Source organism: Brassica napus, chromosome C5 (genome assembly GCF_020379485.1).
Source record: "Brassica napus cultivar Da-Ae chromosome C5, Da-Ae, whole genome shotgun sequence".
NCBI lineage: Eukaryota > Viridiplantae > Streptophyta > Magnoliopsida > Brassicales > Brassicaceae > Brassica > Brassica napus.
The window spans coordinates 11,763,020-11,781,802 of record NC_063448.1 but is presented as its reverse complement, the minus strand read 5'-3'; the positions used below and the strand labels follow the sequence as shown (position 1 = coordinate 11,781,802).

The following is an 18,783-nucleotide window of genomic DNA, read 5'->3' as shown; positions in this document are numbered from 1 at the left end:
CGTCTATTTGTTCAATTTTGCATATGATATCAAATATTCATCATAAATAGATGGTTTAAGATGTCAAAAAATTATTTACTTGGTGAATACAATACATCAAATATTACAAATACATCATTTAGTTAAATAAATAACCATAAACCGAAAATTCATATCCGCGCGTCAGGCTCTAGTATAATATTAGAAGGAGAATCTTCCGAACAACAGTTTGTTTGAAAATATTGTTATGGTAATCAGTAAATTGCTTGAATAGCTAGATACACCATACATTTAACTGAAAAGAAATAGATACATATACGAACCGAAAAGGAAAAGATGTCAGTCCCTCTACTTTCAGTCGAGGTCCACCATGTTCTAACTTAACACTTAGTCAATTGGGAGCAAGAGTAACCACAGCATATGGTAAACATTTTTGTGCATTGTTCTGCTAAAAATGCAACATTTATAAAGATTTTTCGCCAATATTGTGTATTTCAGTATTGTTGGTATAGTATGTAAGTGCACGTGAAAAGGAAAAGATGTCAGTCCCTCTACTTTCAGTCGAGGTCCACCATGTTCTAACTTAACACTTAGTCAATTGGGAGCAAGAGTAACCACAGCATATGGTAAACATTTTTGTGCATTGTTCTGCTAAAAATGCAACATTTATAAAGATTTTTCGCCAATATTGTGTATTTCAGTATTGTTGGTATAGTATGTAAGTGCACGTGAATAAACAAAAAAAAAATACTTCTCGCAATCTAAATTGTCAGAATAATGCCCTTTTTCAAAAAAAAAAAAAAAAAAAAAAAAAAAAAAAAATTGTCAGAATAATACAAAAGAAAAGGCAATGCATACCAATGACTTAAAAATATGTAGATAATTTCATCATATGATATTAACGAGAGGTGTAGTGTACGTAACGACATCTCCAATGGCACACAAAAATTATCTATATATTTCACTCCTAAAATAATGTAACTCTATTATACTAGTTACAATGGGCTTGTTCAAAGTTTTTTTAAACGGTTGAATAGCCGCAATGAACCTGCTGAATAAGTGAAGAAAGTGTGGTGGATTCAATTCTGTTGAATGTATTCAACAGGTTGAAAAACGAAATTTGGTGGATCCAAATTAGTTTGGTTCATTCTCATCCACACAAAGATGAAGGAAGTTGTCGATTCTGGCTTTTTTTTTGGTTTTAAAAACATAAATCTGATTGGTGCAAGTGTCATCAAACTATTAGCTATTCAGATTGCATAGATTTTTTATCTCATCAAAATGTTTGAGATCAATTATTTTATATTAAATAATATTTTTTTACAAAAAAATATATATTAAAATTCATAACTTTTTGTACTCTATAAATAGAGACTTGGTTTATTAGATTTCGACATAGAAAAATAAAATATGTTTTGACTATAATATTACTATTATTCTATTTTGTGTCAAAAATGGATCAAAACAATAACCCTTTCGCAAAACTCCACAAATTATCTTTTCAATTACCAAAATCCTAACAATTACCAATTTCAAAATCAATTTTTTTATTGTGTGTATTTGAAATTTCGTAATGTAATTTGTTTTAATAATATTTATTTAAGTATTATTTAAAAAAAAATTATGAACATAAATTAAAAATTATGTCATTTATTTTTTTTAAGCTAATCACAATCAAAATTATTATTAATATGTAGTTATTAATTTAAAAATGAATAAAAAAAGTGGGGTAGAGTGTTGAATTTTATTAAAAAAACTATTGTAGAGATGAAAAATAAAGTGAGTGTTGAATAATTAGGTGGAAAAAAAAAGATGATGCGGAGTGTTAAAAGTAGAAAATTAGGGTGTTGAAAGTTTTGACAATTGTAGATAGTTTTATAGAATTGGATTTGTTACAATGGTTCGCTGTATAATATAGAATAATGTTACTTTTTACTCTAAATATAGAGTAAAAGAACAACATTACTCTATTAACTCTATTATAGATTGAACCATTGGAGCAAATTCAATTTTATTATAGAATTATTCTATTTTAGAGTGAAACGTAGAAAAAAAAATTGTGTACCATTAGAAATGGTCTAAGGACATGATATAAATTTGTATAAGTTACGAAAATATGGGAGATTATATTGTAGATGAATGTAGGGTTAATATCTTCAAAAGTTCAATTTCGTTTGTTTGAACCTAAAGTCGTGAGTTTTGAGTTCATAGGGGAAAATGGATTTAAATATGTGCATGTTATTGTGAGCATGCACTTTTCGAACATGATATCATTATGAAATATAATACGGTAACACTTTACGTTACTTTGAATCTCAAACCTTTTTAGTTTTAACTTTTTAACTTTTTTTACCTTTAACTTTTCAAAACCACGTCTTTTTCCACTTTCTATGCTTCAATGATTCCCATAGTTGAATACTGCACGGTTCTTAATCACTAGCTTCATGTCCATTCTTCTACGAGGAAAACGGCTCTTATTTTTAATCATAATCATTTACTTTTTAGCATCAATCATAACCATCTGCTTATATATGAAAATGTTACTGCGATATAAATGTCATTTTGAAATGTAGTAATGCGTTATATACTTGCCGTATACTAGGATTAGACTCATGAACGTAGGAAAGACGGACTAATTTAGCCAACTCAGAGACAATCTAACGTATAAGACGGCAATACTATAAACTGAAATATTCAGACGTCTATAGGAAATTAGCTTGAAAATTCAGTTTACCAATTATATTTAAAAGTAAGAAAAGAACTGAAAGATAATTAATTAATTTTGTCAATTTCTTAAGTTGAATATCTTTTTAGAAAAAAATTAAACTAAAACTAAAAAATCAGAAAATAGATGTTATTTATGGTCTTAAAACTCAACTCATTTTGCTCTCTAAAATTCACTAACGGATAAATAACATTGATGTCCCATCCGAGTTTTTGAAACACACAACTCCCTCCGACGACCGTTATGGGCTGCTCACCCTCAAAGCTCGACGGTTTACCAGCCGTAGCTCTATGCCGCGACCGCTGCAACTCACTAGAGGAGACGCTCCGCCGTAGCTACGCACTAGCCGACGCTCACTCCGCTTATCTCCTCTCTCTAAACACAGTCGGTCCAGCTCTCCACAGATTCTTCGACCAAGCCGTCGAGTCTCCGCCGGAGGCTGACTCCGAAGCCAACGAGTCTCGAGACACGTCTTCGCCGGAATCATCTTCCCCGACTCACTCCGTCGTGAGCACCAGCTCAGACTCCGATCTGCCACCAAAATTCGATTCCGACTGCGAGGAAGATGGAAACAAAGGTACGGATTGTCATCTCTTTAGATGTCATACCAATCACGAACCGTTCCACTCCCGGAATTACGAATCCGGCATTAACACGCCGCCTCCTCCGCCGCCGAGTACCAACGCTTGGGATTTCATCAACTTCTTCGAGAGCTATGAGTTTCCGTACAACACGAATCTTAAGGAGTTGAAGGATAAAGAGACCACTCGCTGCAATGATGAAGATAAGCCAAAGAAGAAAAATGCTCCTATTCGCAAAAACGATGACAAGATTAGAAGAGAGGAAGAGAAGTGTGTCCTAAAAATCTTAGAGAAGAAGAAGAAACTTAAACCGGAGAAAACCAGAGAACCAAAGGATCAAAAAGTTTCGTCGGATTTCTCAGAAGTCACAAAGCAATGGCAGGAGATGTTCAAGAAAGCTTCAGAAGCAGGGAGTGAGGTTTCAAAGATGCTCGACACTTCCAGGTTCAGATATTACCAGAAAACCTCAGTTTATCAAGGTAATATGTTTGGACGAAACTAATACTACATGATGTGGTTTTTGGGCCTGTGGGATTACGGGTTTTTGCTCGAAACCTCCTGGACGCATGTCTCTCTCTCTAACAACTTCTGATTCTGTTTTGTGTTTTTCGATATCAGCTTCTTCAAACGTACTTTACGCAAAGAAGATGGCTCCAGTGGAAGATTTTGTATCTAGTTTCAGTAATCTTTCATCTACTCTGACGAAACTTTTCATGTGGGAGAAGAAACTGTACCAAGAAGTCAAGGTAAGTTAAAAAACTGTTGAATGATTTTAAGACAAAACATAGTGTTTTATGTTACTTGTTACTTACAGGCTGAGGAGAAACTCCGCACATCTCACATAAAGAGATGCAAAAAACTGAGGAGACTGGAAGGGAAAAGTACAGATCCAAGCAAAATCGAAGCCATTCGTTCTTCGATTCAGTGTTTGTCTACAAGAATAACAGTCTCTATCCAAATGATAGACAACATATGCCTTATGATAAACAAGCTACGCGATGAAGAACTCTGGTCCCAGATTAAAGAATTGATCCGCAGGTTAACTCAACTACCTTTTTTTACCATTAGTTTTATTTCGAGTAAACTCAGCTTTTTTTACTGTCTCAAATTAGGTTGTCTGAGATGTGGAGCTCTATGCTAGAATGTCACAGTAGACAATCCCGAGTAATCGCAGAGGCTAAGAAGTTTGATAAGATGACATTTAAGGGAAACCTAGACATATCTCAGCTTGAGCTTGCCATGGAACTGAAACTGGAGCTGAGAAACTGGAAACAAAGCTTATCTAACTGGATAGATGCTCAGGATCAGTATGTTAAGGCCTTAAACAGTTGGCTAATGCGCTGTCTGAAGCAAGAGCCTCAAGAACCAACACCAGATCTCTCAGAAGAGCCACCATTGTTTGGAGCTGTTAACAGCTGGTCTCAGTCTCTTGGGAGATCAGATGGAGAAAAGGAATTTACGGAAGCGGTTTACGCGCTCTTGATGCAGATAAGCCGTCTGGTGGAGAAACGGAGGATGGAGTTGGAGGAGCAGAGGAAGGTTAATGGAGGGGATAAGGATGTAGAGAGGAAACTTGTGACGTTAGAGAAGGAAGAGCAGACGATGCAGAGGAAGATGAAGACAGTACCATCTGTTGAACTAATGGGGAGTTTGAATCCGAAGGCCAACATGGAGGAGATTTTTAAATGCATGGAGAAGTTATCTACAAACTTGAAGCAGAGTTATGAGGAGGTTGCCTTGATATGCGCGTAATGTTCTGTTTTGTTTTACTTCTTATAAATTATTCTATCCATTTTTTTCTCTTGTTCTTGTAGAATTTTAAATTTACTTTTTGGTTTTGGAAATTTAGACATTTATCTATAATATGTGTATGTCTTTAATAATTTTTTTATAGTAAGATATATTCGAATTATGAAATGAGCTTAAGGTCCAAGTCAAACAAGACTTAGAGTTGTTGTTGCCCTTCCCAAAGTTCCAATACTCTCTGTCTTACAACGTGAAAGAAGTCCATGCACCCTTTGTCACCATGTTCTTGTCTTTCCAGTGCGTCTTTCCTCTTTCGCGTTGTAGATGAAACACTCTCTTCGTCTAATCACGTTTTCTGCACTTAGTAAGAAAATACAAAAGTTGAGTTATCAAATCATTAGAGCATCTTTATCGGGGGTCTTTTTATGCTTACGTTGGGCCATCTCAATCATCTCAGGGAGAACGCTGGTTGGTAAGTCTACACGTCAGTTAACTTTATTCATTAAACTTATATTTATCACAATCAACACGGCTAATGCATTATGACAAAGAAAGAAACAAAAGGTTTACTTAATTAATTAATTTCTACACTTAATTTAATTATCATCAGCACTCCTGAAACTATCTTCTCCAGATTCGTTGGTGTTCACAGAGAAAAAAAAAAGGCTAATGTTGAAAGACCATCTCTTGTTGATTCAAGAAGTGGTTTCTGCAAGGAAAACTCTACATTCTACAGCAAACGCAACCCCATTAGCCTGCCCGCGAGTCCATCGCTCGACGTCACAACATTCATCTCTTGTCAGATCCACCGTGGCATCACCGCCTTCATAGACGCTACCACTGGCCAACGGTTAAGCTTCTCCGATCTCTGGAGAGCCGTTGACCGCGTCGCGGAGTGGCTTTACAGTGAAGTCGGATTACGTAGAGGCGACGTCATCCTCATCCTCTCCCCGAACTCATTTTACATCCCCATCGTATGCCTCGCGGTCATGTCTCTCGGCGCCGTCGTCACCACCGCGAACACTCTCAGCACCGCCGGTGAGATATCCAAACAAATCGCCGATAGTAAACCAACACTCGCCTTCACCACGGCTCAGCTGGCACACAAACTCCCCGCCGGTATCTCCATCGTCCTCACCGAGGAGGAGCACGTGGAGCCGACAGGCGGAGTCAGAGTCGTTGGTGTTTTGTTTGAGATGATGAAAAAAGAACCGAGTGGGCAGCGAGTCAGAGACCGAGTCAACCAGGAGGATACGGCGGTGATGCTTTACTCTTCCGGTACCACAGGAGCGAGCAAAGGAGTTATCTCCTCTCACCGGAACTTGACGTCCTACGTGGCGAAAATGGTCGCGAAGGAATCGCTGGAAGACTAGATTCTGATCTGCACTAGGCCTGGGCATCTTAACCTGGACCCGAAGACCCGAACCGGAACCGACCCAAAAATACCCGACCCGGAACCGGATCGAAAATTTACAAGTACCTTTTGGGTCTAAATTTTTTTTACCCGAAAGAACCGGAACCGAAAAAGAACCGACCCGAATAGACCCGGACCCGAAAAGAACCGACCCGAATAGACCCGACCCGATAAGAACCGATTTGTACCCGACTTAAAAACATGTATATCTAAAACTATGATGTTTTTGTGTTCTATTTTATATATATTATTTTATGATTTAGTTGAAATATCTTTTGTTAACAACATTTGTTATTATTTTTTAACATTTTTAAAGCAATATAAAGCTTTAAAATGTAAAATTTAGAGTTTCAAAATGTTTTATTTTAATTATTAATAGTTTCATTTAAGTTGTTTTGTAAAATTTTAGATATATATGACAAATATTCAACTAAAGTTGATGGAATTGGGTATATCATGTCCTTTTCAGATCCTAAATACCCGGACCCGATATGGACCCGAAAAATTACGGGTATTTTATGGGTATTTTAATTATAGAACCGAACCGACCCGGACTCGAGAAGAACCGACCCGAACCCGAACCAAAAATTTCTAAGTACCTATTGAGTCTAAATATTTAGGACCCGAAAAGACCCGGATCCGAAAGGAACCGGTCCGAACCCGACTCGAAGACCCGAACGCCCAGGCCTAATCTGCACCGTTCCAATGTTCCACACATTCGGATTACTCATGTTCGCTATGGCCACCGTAGCTATTGGTTTGACGGTGGTGATCCTCCGGAGATTCGAGCTGAACGACTTGTTGGCCGCGGTAGAGAAGTACAGAGCCACGGCTCTCATTCTGGCGCCGCCGGTTTTGGTGGTTATGACCAACGAAGCAGATATAATCAAGGAGAAGTGTGATCTGAGCTCCCTGAAAAAAGTGACGTGTGGTGGAGCGCCGTTGAGCAAGGAGGTAACGGAGGGGTTTTTAAAGAAATATCCGACGGTGCATGTACTTCAGGCGTATGCGTTGACGGAATCAAACGGCGGAGGAGCTTATATGGATATGGTGGACAGCCGGAGGTATGGTACGGTGGGGACGTTGACGCCTGATGTGGAGGCGAGGATCGTGGATCCGAATACGGGTCGGTTACTGGGAACTAACCAAACAGGCGAACTGTGGCTCAAGGGCCCGTCCATTTCAAAAGGTAAACACATATACAACTTCAAAATGGTAAAAGTAAAAATAATATTTTAGTTTGACACCAAAGACGAGGGTGGATAACTAAATTCTTTGATTCATTGATTATTTTTAGTAGTTTATTATTTTCCTTTCCAACTTATTTTCTAAAATAAAAGTCCGCATTTAAAAAAAAAAAAGTTTTTAGTGTAAATAAATATTTAAATTCATTAAATATGTATGTATAAATATTAATTAACCACTAAGATATAAACATATATGTTATAAGACTTTCTTATGAGGTTGGTAAAATTCTAGTTGAGAAATGTCTTATTCTTTCTCCTGTTTTCCTGATGAAAACAAACATCTTAACAAGTCGTATTTGATTTCAAGCATTTAAGTAGAAATGGACTGTATGTATCTATCGTATATGAATTCAAAATGCTAGGTAGTATTTGATTTTTCGTAGTTTATTATTAATGTAAAATGGATGTTTTGTATTAAATTGGTAGCAATGAACGTTAGTTGGAGAATAAATTATTAAAGCATGAAAATATCGCCAGATTTCCCAAAATATAATAAAGACAAAGTATTAATAAAATGGAAATATTATGTTAAAGTTATTCCAGTCGTCAACTGAATATTAGTTAGCAGCACATTTAGAGAATAATTAAATGGCAAGGGTTATAATAATCTTTTTTAAAAAATAGAGCATAACATGCAATTTTGTTCGAAGTAACATAAATATAATTAAATAAAAGTATATTTTTGTTGGAACAACACTTGGACATTTGTTTTACAAGGTTATTTCAAAAACCAAGAAGCTACAAGTGAAACCTTCAATCTAGAAGGATGGCTAAAAACTGGAGATCTTTGCAATATCGATGACGATGGGTTTCTTTATGTTGTGGATCGACTGAAAGAACTGATCAAATACATAGGCTATCAGGTTATATAGAGACCTATCTTTGTGACATATTGATCAATGGTGTAAGATTTTAAAACACACAAACCTTGCGGTTTCTATTGGATAAACAGGTGGCTCCGGCTGAACTAGAAGCTCTCCTGATCACTCATCGAGACATTCTTGATGCCGCTGTTATTCCGTACGTAAACTTTTACAGTCACTATGTTTTTATTACCGAAACTCCATATGCTTTCGCCTTTTAAAACCTCAAACACAACATGAAGTGTTATTGTGTAAGGTTTCCTGATAAAGAAGCAGGACAATATCCAATGGCTTACGTGACACGGAAGCTTGGGAGCAATCTCTCTGAGAAACAAGTTATTGACTTCATCTCTAAACAGGTACTTTATGTGAATGATCACAAAATCACACTATTTACTTAATTTATCTTAAATTTTAAGGAGCTGATCAGAAAATAATAGACGTTGATTTTTATGAGTAGGTGGCGCCGTATAAGAAAATAAGAAAGGTCGCATTTATAAACTCCATACCAAAGACAGCATCCGGCAAAATACTTCGCAAAGATCTAATCAAGCTGCCCAGTTCTAAGCTTTGAAATGATCTATATTTGCTAGACTCTCACTATTACTGATTTTCTGTTTTCAATAAGAGAGAGTGTTTGTAATAATGTTGAATAATTTAAATAGGAGACTTATTAGGGATATATATCCCGCATCGGGAATTCTAAGGGACATTAACTAATATATAAAGGGTTAGGGTCAATCTACTAATTGTCAACTGGTTTTAAATTGGAAGCCCATAATAAATCCGAATTTAATATGGTATCAGAGCCCAGATCCTAAATATGTTATACCCCTAATTAATATAACCATATCCGACCGGGTATAAAGGTCGTAATTGACTCGCTCGACCGAGTATAACTGTCTTAAAAAGTTCTGAGATTTCTGGCCGATAAGAACCATCATCTCGAAGAGGGGTATTAGGGATATATATCCCACATCGGGAATTCTAAGGGATATTAAGTGATATAGGGTTAGGGTCAATCCACTAATTGTCAATTGATTTTAAGTTGGAAGTCCATAATAAACCCGAATTTAACAAGACTCATAAAAATGTTGAGGCAATGTGGTCGATTCTCTACCTTGTCATGATATATATTTGAAATATTCACAGATAAAAAGATGATACAACTGAACCTTGGTACACCTTTAGGTTTAAGCCATTTTGGAGAGAGAGAAATTGAAACTCCTAAGATTCCGAACAAAAGTAGTATATATATTGCTATGTATAAGAGCAGCTCCATTAGTAGTATCAAGACAAGTATCTCACTAATACCAAAGATTATAAAAACAAAAGGTTGAAGAGATAAAAAGAGAAGTAAATTTGCACATATGTTTTTAGAATATGATTAAGCCAAATGTCTATATTTGAATGATTCAAATAAAATAAATGAAGTAAAAATTAACTTTTCAACAAAACTACAATATAATATTAATGAGATGTTATAGTTTCGACCCATCAGTCTTTGCAATGTTAGCTACAAGATAATATCGAAGGTCTTATGGTAGAAATTAAAGAAAATTTTGCCAGATCTGATATTGGAGACCCAGTCAGCCTTCGTTGTTGGAAGACAAATATCAGATAATGTAATAATAGCACAAGAGATGTTCCATGCTCTTCGTACAGATCCTGGTGGAAGTAATAGGAGAATGACAATAAAGACGGATATGATTAAAGCCTACGATAGACTAGAATGGGATTTTATCAGTGCAGTCATGAAGAAAATGGGTTTTTCAGAGTTATGGATTAGATGGATAATGCGATGTGTAACATCAGTAAGGTACCATGTTTTGTTCAATGGCCAACCTAGAGAGAATATCGTCCCAAAGAGGGGACTACGTCAATAAGATCACTTTGTCTCCTTTCATATTTATCTTATGCACGGAAACGCTCGTTAGTTTTATTAATCATGCAGAGAGTCAAGGTAAGATAACGGGAATGCGCGTCTCACGCGCTAACCCCCCGGTATCACACCTTCTTTTTGCTGATGATATATATTTAAAATATTTCACAGATTAAAAGATGATACAACTGACCATTAGCACACCTTTAGGTTTAAGCCATTTTGGAGAGAGAAAAATTAAACCTCGTAAGATTCCGAACAAAAATAGTATATAAATATTGCTATGTATAACAGCAGCTCCATTAGTAGTATCAAGACAAGTATCTCACTAATACCAAAGATTATAAAAACAAAAAGTTGAAGAGATAAATAGAGAAGTATCTCTGCACACAGGGGCAGATGTTAAGAGACGTACGGGGTCACGTGCCCCCGTCTCATTCTTCATTTTCTTTAAGCAATTACGGTTAATCAAGGCCAGTGCCCCCATCTAGTTATAAAATATAGTGAAAAAAATTTATATGCCCCCCGGTTAAATGCCGTTCTAGATCCGCCATTGTCTGCACATATGTTTTTAGAAGAGGATCAAGCCAAATGTCCATATTTGAATGATTCAAATAAAATAAAGGGCAATTCTCCATTTTTAAGTTTTTGTCACAAAAATAACCATTAAAAAAAGAAAATGACCAAAATAGCTCCTTTTTTATTTTGAAATTTTTAATTTTTAATTTTTATTTTTTAAAATTTGAAACCATATCCCAAAACTCCACCTCTTAACTCTAAACCCTAAGTCTAGATTAGTTAACCCTAAGATAAAAATATATTTTACCTTTTAATAAAACTTATTTTGGTCATTTTCTTCATTGGAGTCTATTTTGTGACAAAAAGTTAAAAATAATTATCCTAGGAAATTTCTCTAAAATAAATAAAGTAAAAATTAACTTTTCAACAAAACTACAATATAATATTAATATAAAACATGACAGATACTTATTTGGAGATATTGTCCAATAGTTTATCAAAAGAAAAAAGAGATATTGTCCGATTGTTGCCCAAAAAAAAAAGATATTGTCCAATAATGTTGTTCTAAGATCGCATAATCAATCTTGTCAGTTGTTAAGGTCGAGTCGGAAAGTAGAATCGTAAATATTAAAATATGATCACTTTATTTGGTAATTTGTAGCCAACTATGTATTAGTTCAAAAGATAATTGTGTCTGATTGATACCAATTACGGTCGGCCACGAAATGTTTATGCACGAGCCTAAATCGATTAAACAAAATAATCCCCAAGAGAAGTCAATTTAGTGACGTCTGCTAACGTGTCGCTCATAGGTGAAGTTTCAAAAAAATTGTTATAATTTGATTGATCGATTGTTTTTAATTTTTATTTATTTAAATTAGATCTTAAAATTTAAGGTAAGTCTAAAAACATTTAACATCACTTGCCATATAATCTAAAGAACATTACAAATAACAATTTATGGCAACTAATTCTCGAAATTATAGAAAGATTAATAATGTTTTATTTATTACTTTTAATATTTATAAACTATAATATATAATGAACGAATTTTTATATAAGATAATTACAATAGTTTTATACTCTACTTGATGAATTGTATTCGAATATAATTATATAATAACTATTTTAAATATTACAAAATCCAAACATGTTTATTAATATGATTTTTAAATTATTTATCGTTGTTTACAGAATAAATTTATCAAAATTTTAAAATTATTTATATAATGTTATAATGTTATAAATTATTTATAAAAATATAAATCCTATTATATCTTGATTGAGAAGTCACATAATTTTTTTATTACGTGTTGATCATAAATTAACTCTTCAAATTGTTATAATTTGATTGACCGATGATTTTTAATTTTATTTATTATAATCATATCTAAAAGGAAAAGATAATTCAATTACCACTTTCCAAATAATCTACATAATATTAAAAATAATTATTTATGGTAACTAATTGTTGAAACTATGAAGGAGTAATAATGCGATCAATTTTTTTTTATATATTTATAAATTACATAAAATAATAAACAAAAATGTTTATTTGAATTGATATAATGATTTTATATTCGTATAGAAAGAATTATATTTGTATATAAAGTATCATAATAACTATTAATGTCTAATAATTCAATGCATGCGTTATAAATCATTTATAAAATCAAAAATACATTTATAAAATTATTTATATTGGCTTATCAGATGTTTTAAATTATTATAAAAGGTTCTAAGTCATTTATAGAAGCTTATACATTAATTTATAAAATGTATTTTGAAAATTTATCCTCCTATTACAATATTTTTCATTTTTCATTTTTAATGGTAAAATTCTTCAACTATGTTTACTTAGTGTAAAAACCCCTAAACTAAAGATTTACTTGTAGTAATGGTAATTATGACCTGTTAGAGTTTAATTCATTAAATAAAGTTAGTTTAGGGGGTTTTTTGTTAAATACTTAGTTTGGTAAAATTAAACAAAACAAACTTAGTTGAGGGGTTTTAACGTTAAAATTCATTATTCTTTTCTTATTATCTATTATTTAAATCATTATAGTGGGATTTGTTTTATCAAAAATTAGTTGCAATCAACTGACGAGATATCTTCTTTCCTAATATCATGCATTTAATATTTAAATATATATATATATATATATATAGCAAGATTTGAGTTACCAAAATTATGTATATATTATAACCAGAATATCTTAAAAAATTTATTAGAAGATATTCTATCTCATAGCTGAATTAAAATTTATTAGAGGATATTCTATCTCATAGCTTCTCTTGAAAACTAGGTCATTTAGAAACTTAAACTAATTTGCTATATAAATATCACGTCACCCCCATTAGTTTCACGCATCTATCTTTTAAGTTTTCATATGTTTTTGATCGTTCTAATTTAAATTATACTTTTGTGATCTTGCGCAGGTGTATGATAATCAATAAGTAACTCATAGACGGGAACATCATTACTGGTAATTTTATGGGGGATTCTTCTTCTCCGTTTATTTTAGTTCTCTTCCTCTCCATGTTGTATCTCTATCTATATTTTTGCATCAGTAGTGATTCAACTAACAAAAAGAGACGACTCTGTTTATCCAGGAACTGATCATCCCTTTCGAAAAAGGTAATTCTTTTTTTTATAAAGTTAAATCACTTATCAAGAATATAATATAAGATGTGTATGCTAATCAAGTGCAATTTATTTATTGTGCGTGATCCTTTTCGGTACGTCTGAGAGCCAAAGGTAATCTCAAAGCTTTTTAAAAACTTTGAAACTCATTGACGTTGTCATATCAATTATATAATTTGTTATGTTTTGGGGATTGTTTACATCTTTAAATATTTTTATTAGAATTACCTCTTTTCTGACTCAAGGCTTAGAGAAGGAAACCGTAAATCATCTATGATGTTACAATGAAACCAATGATAATAAATCTCAGGTAATTCAAATCTCTCTTTTATATTTCATGGCTGATTTTCTTATGTGGTTTATGCGTGAAATTTTTTTTTTTCTCAATTATATTTTTCTGATGTTTTAAGATTAGTGTTAAATGTGATCGTTTGAAGCATAATGCATTCTCAGAACACACCTCCATGATAAACACTTCTGTGTAAATTGTGTCAATTATGTTAGTGATTTTGCATCTGAGTATTGCGACTGATGTTCCAAGAGAGAAAGCGTATCATCTCAAACTGAGATTGTTGGGAAAGGTAATTGGTTTATTGATGTAATTGGATAATTGATATCTAAAGGATACATTTTATTAGATAGTACCAAGCAGTCCTTTTAAACCTTTTGAACTCTAACTTTTTGAACTAACAGAATAATCATGCTTAACCTATAAGCAGTTGAAAGAGTTATGTATCTAAAGGATACGCTTTATCAGATATAAATGATTCGTTTTATTAGATAGTACCAAGCTGTCCTTTTAAACTCAAACAATGCCATGTTCTGAGTTGTACACATTGTATTGACCTTTTTTTTTCTTGCGGTGTGTATTCAGATAGCAGTAGTGAAGTGCATATATGAAGTAATATCAACCAAAATTAAGAAAAGTCTTTTAAAAGCAGAGATAATCACATGGGCCTCTCTTGAACATGGCAAACAACCAGCAGTTTTGCCAGACCCGAATTTCTTAAACATGTTTTCTATTTTTTTCTTTTTATTTAGTTTCACCTGATGAGAAGTTTGAATCACAGACTCTTGACATTTTAAAATTTATTATTTGTTTGTGTAATTGTGCAGAGGTTTCAATGAGATCGGCTTATCGTTCTTCCAAGAAAGTAAAGGACTATGACAAGCTTGAAGATGAAGTGAAGAAGAATAGAAGGATGATAAACTTGAAGGAGACGCTGCTTTGAACAAGTTCTTCCGTGAGATATATTTGAATTCTGATGAGGATATGAGGAGTGCTAGAGAAAATCATTTGTGAGTATCTATCTATCTATATTCCTATTTAGTCTTTCTTCTCTCATGGAGATTACAATGTTTTTGGCATTTTGTTTGACTCTTTTGTAGTTTTGCACAATCAACAGGTAGAATCTAATGGGACAGTGCTTTCAATAGACTGGAAAGATGTTGGTGCTAAGAAAATCGAGTGCACTCTTCATGATGATCTGGCGCTCAAGACATGGGAAATATGAGCTTATATGATGTGTGGGTTTTACCTTAATCTAGACAGAACTCGAAGCCTTGGGCTTAAGGTCTGGTTTCTCTACTTTATGGACTTAAGGTACTTTGTATTTTCCATAACTCATATTGTTTATACGAAACACTGAAATTTTTAATCTAAACGTTCTAATGTATTTTTTGTTCATATGAACATAGTATAAATATCAATATGTAACATCGAATCTTTCATATTAACCACATACATGTAACATAAGTATTATATAGTTGTAAATATGTAATTATTAATTTAATAGCATGTGCAGGCGGTCCACCTAGTTCTAAGTAAATGATTAAGCAATTTAAAAATGAATAAATACTAAGGAACTCGTTTAGAAACTAATTTAAAAGCTCTAGACAACAGAAGATGAACAATGAAGTTTTATTTTTGGTGTACGATAAGGCCCAAGACGTATTGGGCCAAATAATAAAAAAACAATAATTAAGTGGGCTTTTACGGTTACGTAATCAGGTTATGGGTCAGGAGTTACCTAACATAAACTTCCATCCTCTAACGGCCTATCACTGAGAGGCTTTATACGATACAACCAAAGTGACGGTTAGGCACGGCGGCGAAACAGGATCCAAAACGATGACGATAGATCGAAAAAGTGGTTTCTGCGACTCAACCTCCATTTTCCACAGCAAACGCGAACCAATGTCTCTCCCGCCAAACCAACACCTCGACGTCACATCTTTCATTTCATCACAGCCTCACCGCGGTAAAACCGCATTCGTCGACGCCGTAACCGGTCGTCGCCTCGGCTTCTCCGAGCTCTGGCTCGGCGTCGAGAGAGTCGCGTCTTGCCTTTACGCATTAGGCGTTCGCAAGGGCAATGTGGTCATTATAATATCCCCAAACTCAATCCTCTTCCCCATCGTCTCCCTCTCCGTAATGTCACTCGGCGCCGTCATCACCACGGCGAATCCGATCAACACTCCAGGGGAAATCTCGAACCAGATCGAAGACTCGCGCCCCGTCCTCGCCTTCACCACGCGCCAGCTCGTCTCCAAGCTCTCGAACTCGAATCACCCGGTGGTTCTCATGGACGAGAACCGCGTGGCATCTTCCGGCGAAGGAGCACGGGCCAAGATAGTCGGGAGCTTGGAGGAGATGATGGAGACGGAGACGGAGCCGAGCGAGTCGCGAGTGAAGCAGCGAGTTAACCAGGACGATACGGCTGCTCTGTTATACTCATCAGGCACGACGGGGAAGAGCAAAGGAGTAATGCTGACTCACCGTAATTTAATAGCTTTGGTACAAGCGTACCGAGCCCGGTTCGGTTTAGAGCAGCGAACCGTCTGCACGATCCCGATGTGCCACATATTCAGCTTCGGCGGTTTCGCGACGAGCTTGATCGCTCTAGGGTGGACGATCGTGGTTCTTCCCAGGTTCGAGATGGCTCAGCTTCTCTCCGCCGTGGAGATTCACCGTCCTTCGCATCTCTCTCTCGTCCCGCCGATGCTGGTCGCCATGGTTAACGGCGCGGAGGAGATCAATTCGAAGTACGACTTGAGCTCGTTGCAGACCGTCGTGGTCGGAGGAGCTCCTCTGAGCAGAGAGGTGACGGAGAAGTTCGTTGAGAGATACAGTAACGTTAGAGTTCTGCAAGGCTATGGCTTGACCGAGACGGCGGCTATAGTTGCTTCTATGTTTACTAAAGAGGAGACGGAGAGGTACGGATCCTCTGGTTTGCTTGCTCCGAGTGTGGAGGGCAAGATTGTGGATCCGGATACGGGTCGGGTCTTGGGGGTGGGTCGAACCGGGGAGCTTTGGCTCCGGAGTCCTACCGTTATGAAAGGTGTTTGATTCTTTTTTTTTTTTTTTTGTTTGGTGTTGGTATGAAACTGTTTTGAGTTGTTTTTAAAAGGTTATTTCAAGAACGAAGAAGCTACTGCTTCTACTATTGATTTAGAAGGATGGTTGAAGACTGGAGATTTGTGTTACATTGACTGTGAAGGTTTTGTCTTTGTTGTTGATAGATTAAAGGAGCTTATCAAATGCAATGGTTATCAGGTAATAAATAAAAATAATAATCATCTTGAGTTTGTTCTTTCTTGATGCATGATACATCTGAAATAGTTAAGTTGGTGGTTTTGGTAATGGTTTAAAATGTTTGTTTAGGTTGCTCCAGCTGAACTAGAGGCATTGTTGCTTGCTCATCCAGAGATTGCTGATGCAGCAGTAATACCGTGAGGCTTTGCTTTTTTAACATGACCCATCACTAAATTCTTCTCTTTTTAATGACTACCCTTTTTTGCTGTAGCTCTTTACTTTTTCTTTCTTAATGTTTTTTCGAAGCATCCCTGACATGAAAGCTGGGCAATATCCAATGGCATATATCTTAAGAACAGCTGGAAGTAACTTATCCGAAAGTGAAATCATGGGCTTCGTCGCAAAACAGGTTATTTCCAACAATGCAGATCATGTTTTTAGTTACTAATTCAACTGTGGTTCCTTAGATTTATTCTGAGTTTTGTTTTGATTGCTTAGGTATCTCCATATAAGAGGATACGTAAGGTCACGTTTTTGGCTTCAATCCCTAAGAATCCTTCTGGCAAAATTTTAAGAAGAGAACTTGTAAAGCTCACAACCTCAAAGCTCTAGCAGGAAGCTGTGTCCACCATCTTTATCTGACCCTTCAGTATTCGTTAACTCATTTATTTAGTTAATTCTTCTATGGAAATCTCAGTCAAAACTGAATATTGATATACAAACTTGCAAGGCTTATACAAAATCTCTGTTTCTCTATATATATACAAACAGGAATAACTTTTTTTTTGTAAAAGCGCTCTCCTCAACGCGTAAAAGTGTTAAAAAACTAGAGACTGAAGCTTGGTCTGATCATGGGCTGCGTTGCAGCGAAAGAGAGGGAAGAAATATGAAACCGATGAAGCTTCTTTGCATGACACATCATGGTTCTTCTTCTTCACATCATCATCACCACCACCATGGCTAGACAAACTCTTCTTTCTGAGCAACATGAGGATGTGATCCATCAAACCTCCATCGCAAGGAACCTTTAAAGGGCCACAAATTGTGGAACCGAACTCTTCCTCCGCCATCTCCAGTAAGACCTGAAAGATTGGATGTTTCAGATAATCCAACGGCAAAACAAACCTTTTGCCTTCTCTGGTGTACACAGAGAAGTGTCCTTTCTTACACTTCCTCCACTTCTCCATCATATTGGTGAGTCTATGACTCTTGCAAGATCCTTTCTTCATATGTTTCGACTCTGATCTCTCTGCTCTTTTATCTGTTACCAACATAATACCGTTGTGTGTACTGTTTGATAGACTGTTACTGTCTGAAACTATACCTTCCTCTCTCTCTCCATGTATATATACTACAAAACGTGATTAGTGTTTGTGGTAGCTTGTGATGTGGCCACAAAGAAGGATTAAGAATATGTGGAAGGTGTAAGGTAGCCGTGTGATTCTGTCATTATTCAGGTTAAAAAGATTTAAAGTGTCTTGTGACAAAAATAATATAATTTTTATGTATTTATATGGTCTTGCATTTTAAGCACGAACAATAACTTTGTTGGCAGAAATGAGAGACAAATTAATCTGAAAATATGGAAAACAATATAATAGTTAAATAATAGATATAAGTTATAACAAATTAAACAAGAGATCGTCCT

The 18,783-nt window shown here is 35.2% G+C and overlaps 3 protein-coding genes and 1 pseudogene across 3 annotated transcripts; 3 read left to right on the top strand and 1 right to left on the bottom strand.

The window, feature by feature from the left end:
• The first annotated feature begins 2,783 nt into the window (after positions 1-2,783).
• Positions 2,784-5,197, top strand: BNAC05G15840D (protein ALTERED PHOSPHATE STARVATION RESPONSE 1). Its single transcript, XM_013786791.3, has 4 exons — positions 2,784-3,764; positions 3,904-4,031; positions 4,100-4,323; positions 4,398-5,197. Exons 1-4 carry the CDS (start codon positions 2,948-2,950, stop codon positions 5,035-5,037), a joined length of 1,809 nt encoding a protein of 602 aa, XP_013642245.1. The 5' UTR covers positions 2,784-2,947; the 3' UTR covers positions 5,038-5,197.
• Positions 5,198-5,618: 421 nt separating this feature from the next.
• LOC106350059 lies at positions 5,619-9,181 on the top strand (annotated as a pseudogene).
• Positions 9,182-15,450: 6,269 nt separating this feature from the next.
• LOC106347280 (4-coumarate--CoA ligase-like 2) lies at positions 15,451-17,928 on the top strand. The gene is made up of 5 exons (XM_048756729.1): positions 15,451-16,941; positions 17,011-17,156; positions 17,265-17,332; positions 17,442-17,544; positions 17,634-17,928. The coding sequence occupies exons 1-5, from the start codon at positions 15,732-15,734 to the stop codon at positions 17,745-17,747; spliced, it is 1,641 nt and encodes a 546-aa protein (XP_048612686.1). The 5' UTR covers positions 15,451-15,731; the 3' UTR covers positions 17,748-17,928.
• LOC106347278 (auxin-responsive protein SAUR62-like) lies at positions 17,829-18,409 on the bottom strand. Its single transcript, XM_013786796.3, has one exon. It carries the CDS (start codon positions 18,407-18,409, stop codon positions 17,954-17,956), a length of 456 nt encoding a protein of 151 aa, XP_013642250.2. The 3' UTR covers positions 17,829-17,953.
• Between the last annotated feature and the right edge of the window lie 374 nt (positions 18,410-18,783).

What these genes read in the sequence shown, in the direction of transcription:
- LOC106347280 (XM_048756729.1), top strand. Translation starts at nt 15,732, where the DNA reads ATGACGATAGATCGAAAAAGTGGTTTCTGCGACTCAACCTCCATTTTC. An exon ending in TCAAATGCAATGGTTATCAG is followed by an intron (nt 17,157 to 17,264) that starts GTAATAAATAAA and finishes ATGTTTGTTTAG; the next exon opens with GTTGCTCCAGCTGAACTAGA. An exon ending in GCTGATGCAGCAGTAATACC is followed by an intron (nt 17,333 to 17,441) that starts GTGAGGCTTTGC and finishes GTTTTTTCGAAG; the next exon opens with CATCCCTGACATGAAAGCTG.
- LOC106347278 (XM_013786796.3), bottom strand. Translation starts at nt 18,409, where the DNA reads ATGTTGGTAACAGATAAAAGAGCAGAGAGATCAGAGTCGAAACATATG.
- BNAC05G15840D (XM_013786791.3), top strand. Translation starts at nt 2,948, where the DNA reads ATGGGCTGCTCACCCTCAAAGCTCGACGGTTTACCAGCCGTAGCTCTA. An exon ending in AACTGTACCAAGAAGTCAAG is followed by an intron (nt 4,032 to 4,099) that starts GTAAGTTAAAAA and finishes TGTTACTTACAG; the next exon opens with GCTGAGGAGAAACTCCGCAC. An exon ending in ATTAAAGAATTGATCCGCAG is followed by an intron (nt 4,324 to 4,397) that starts GTTAACTCAACT and finishes GTCTCAAATTAG; the next exon opens with GTTGTCTGAGATGTGGAGCT.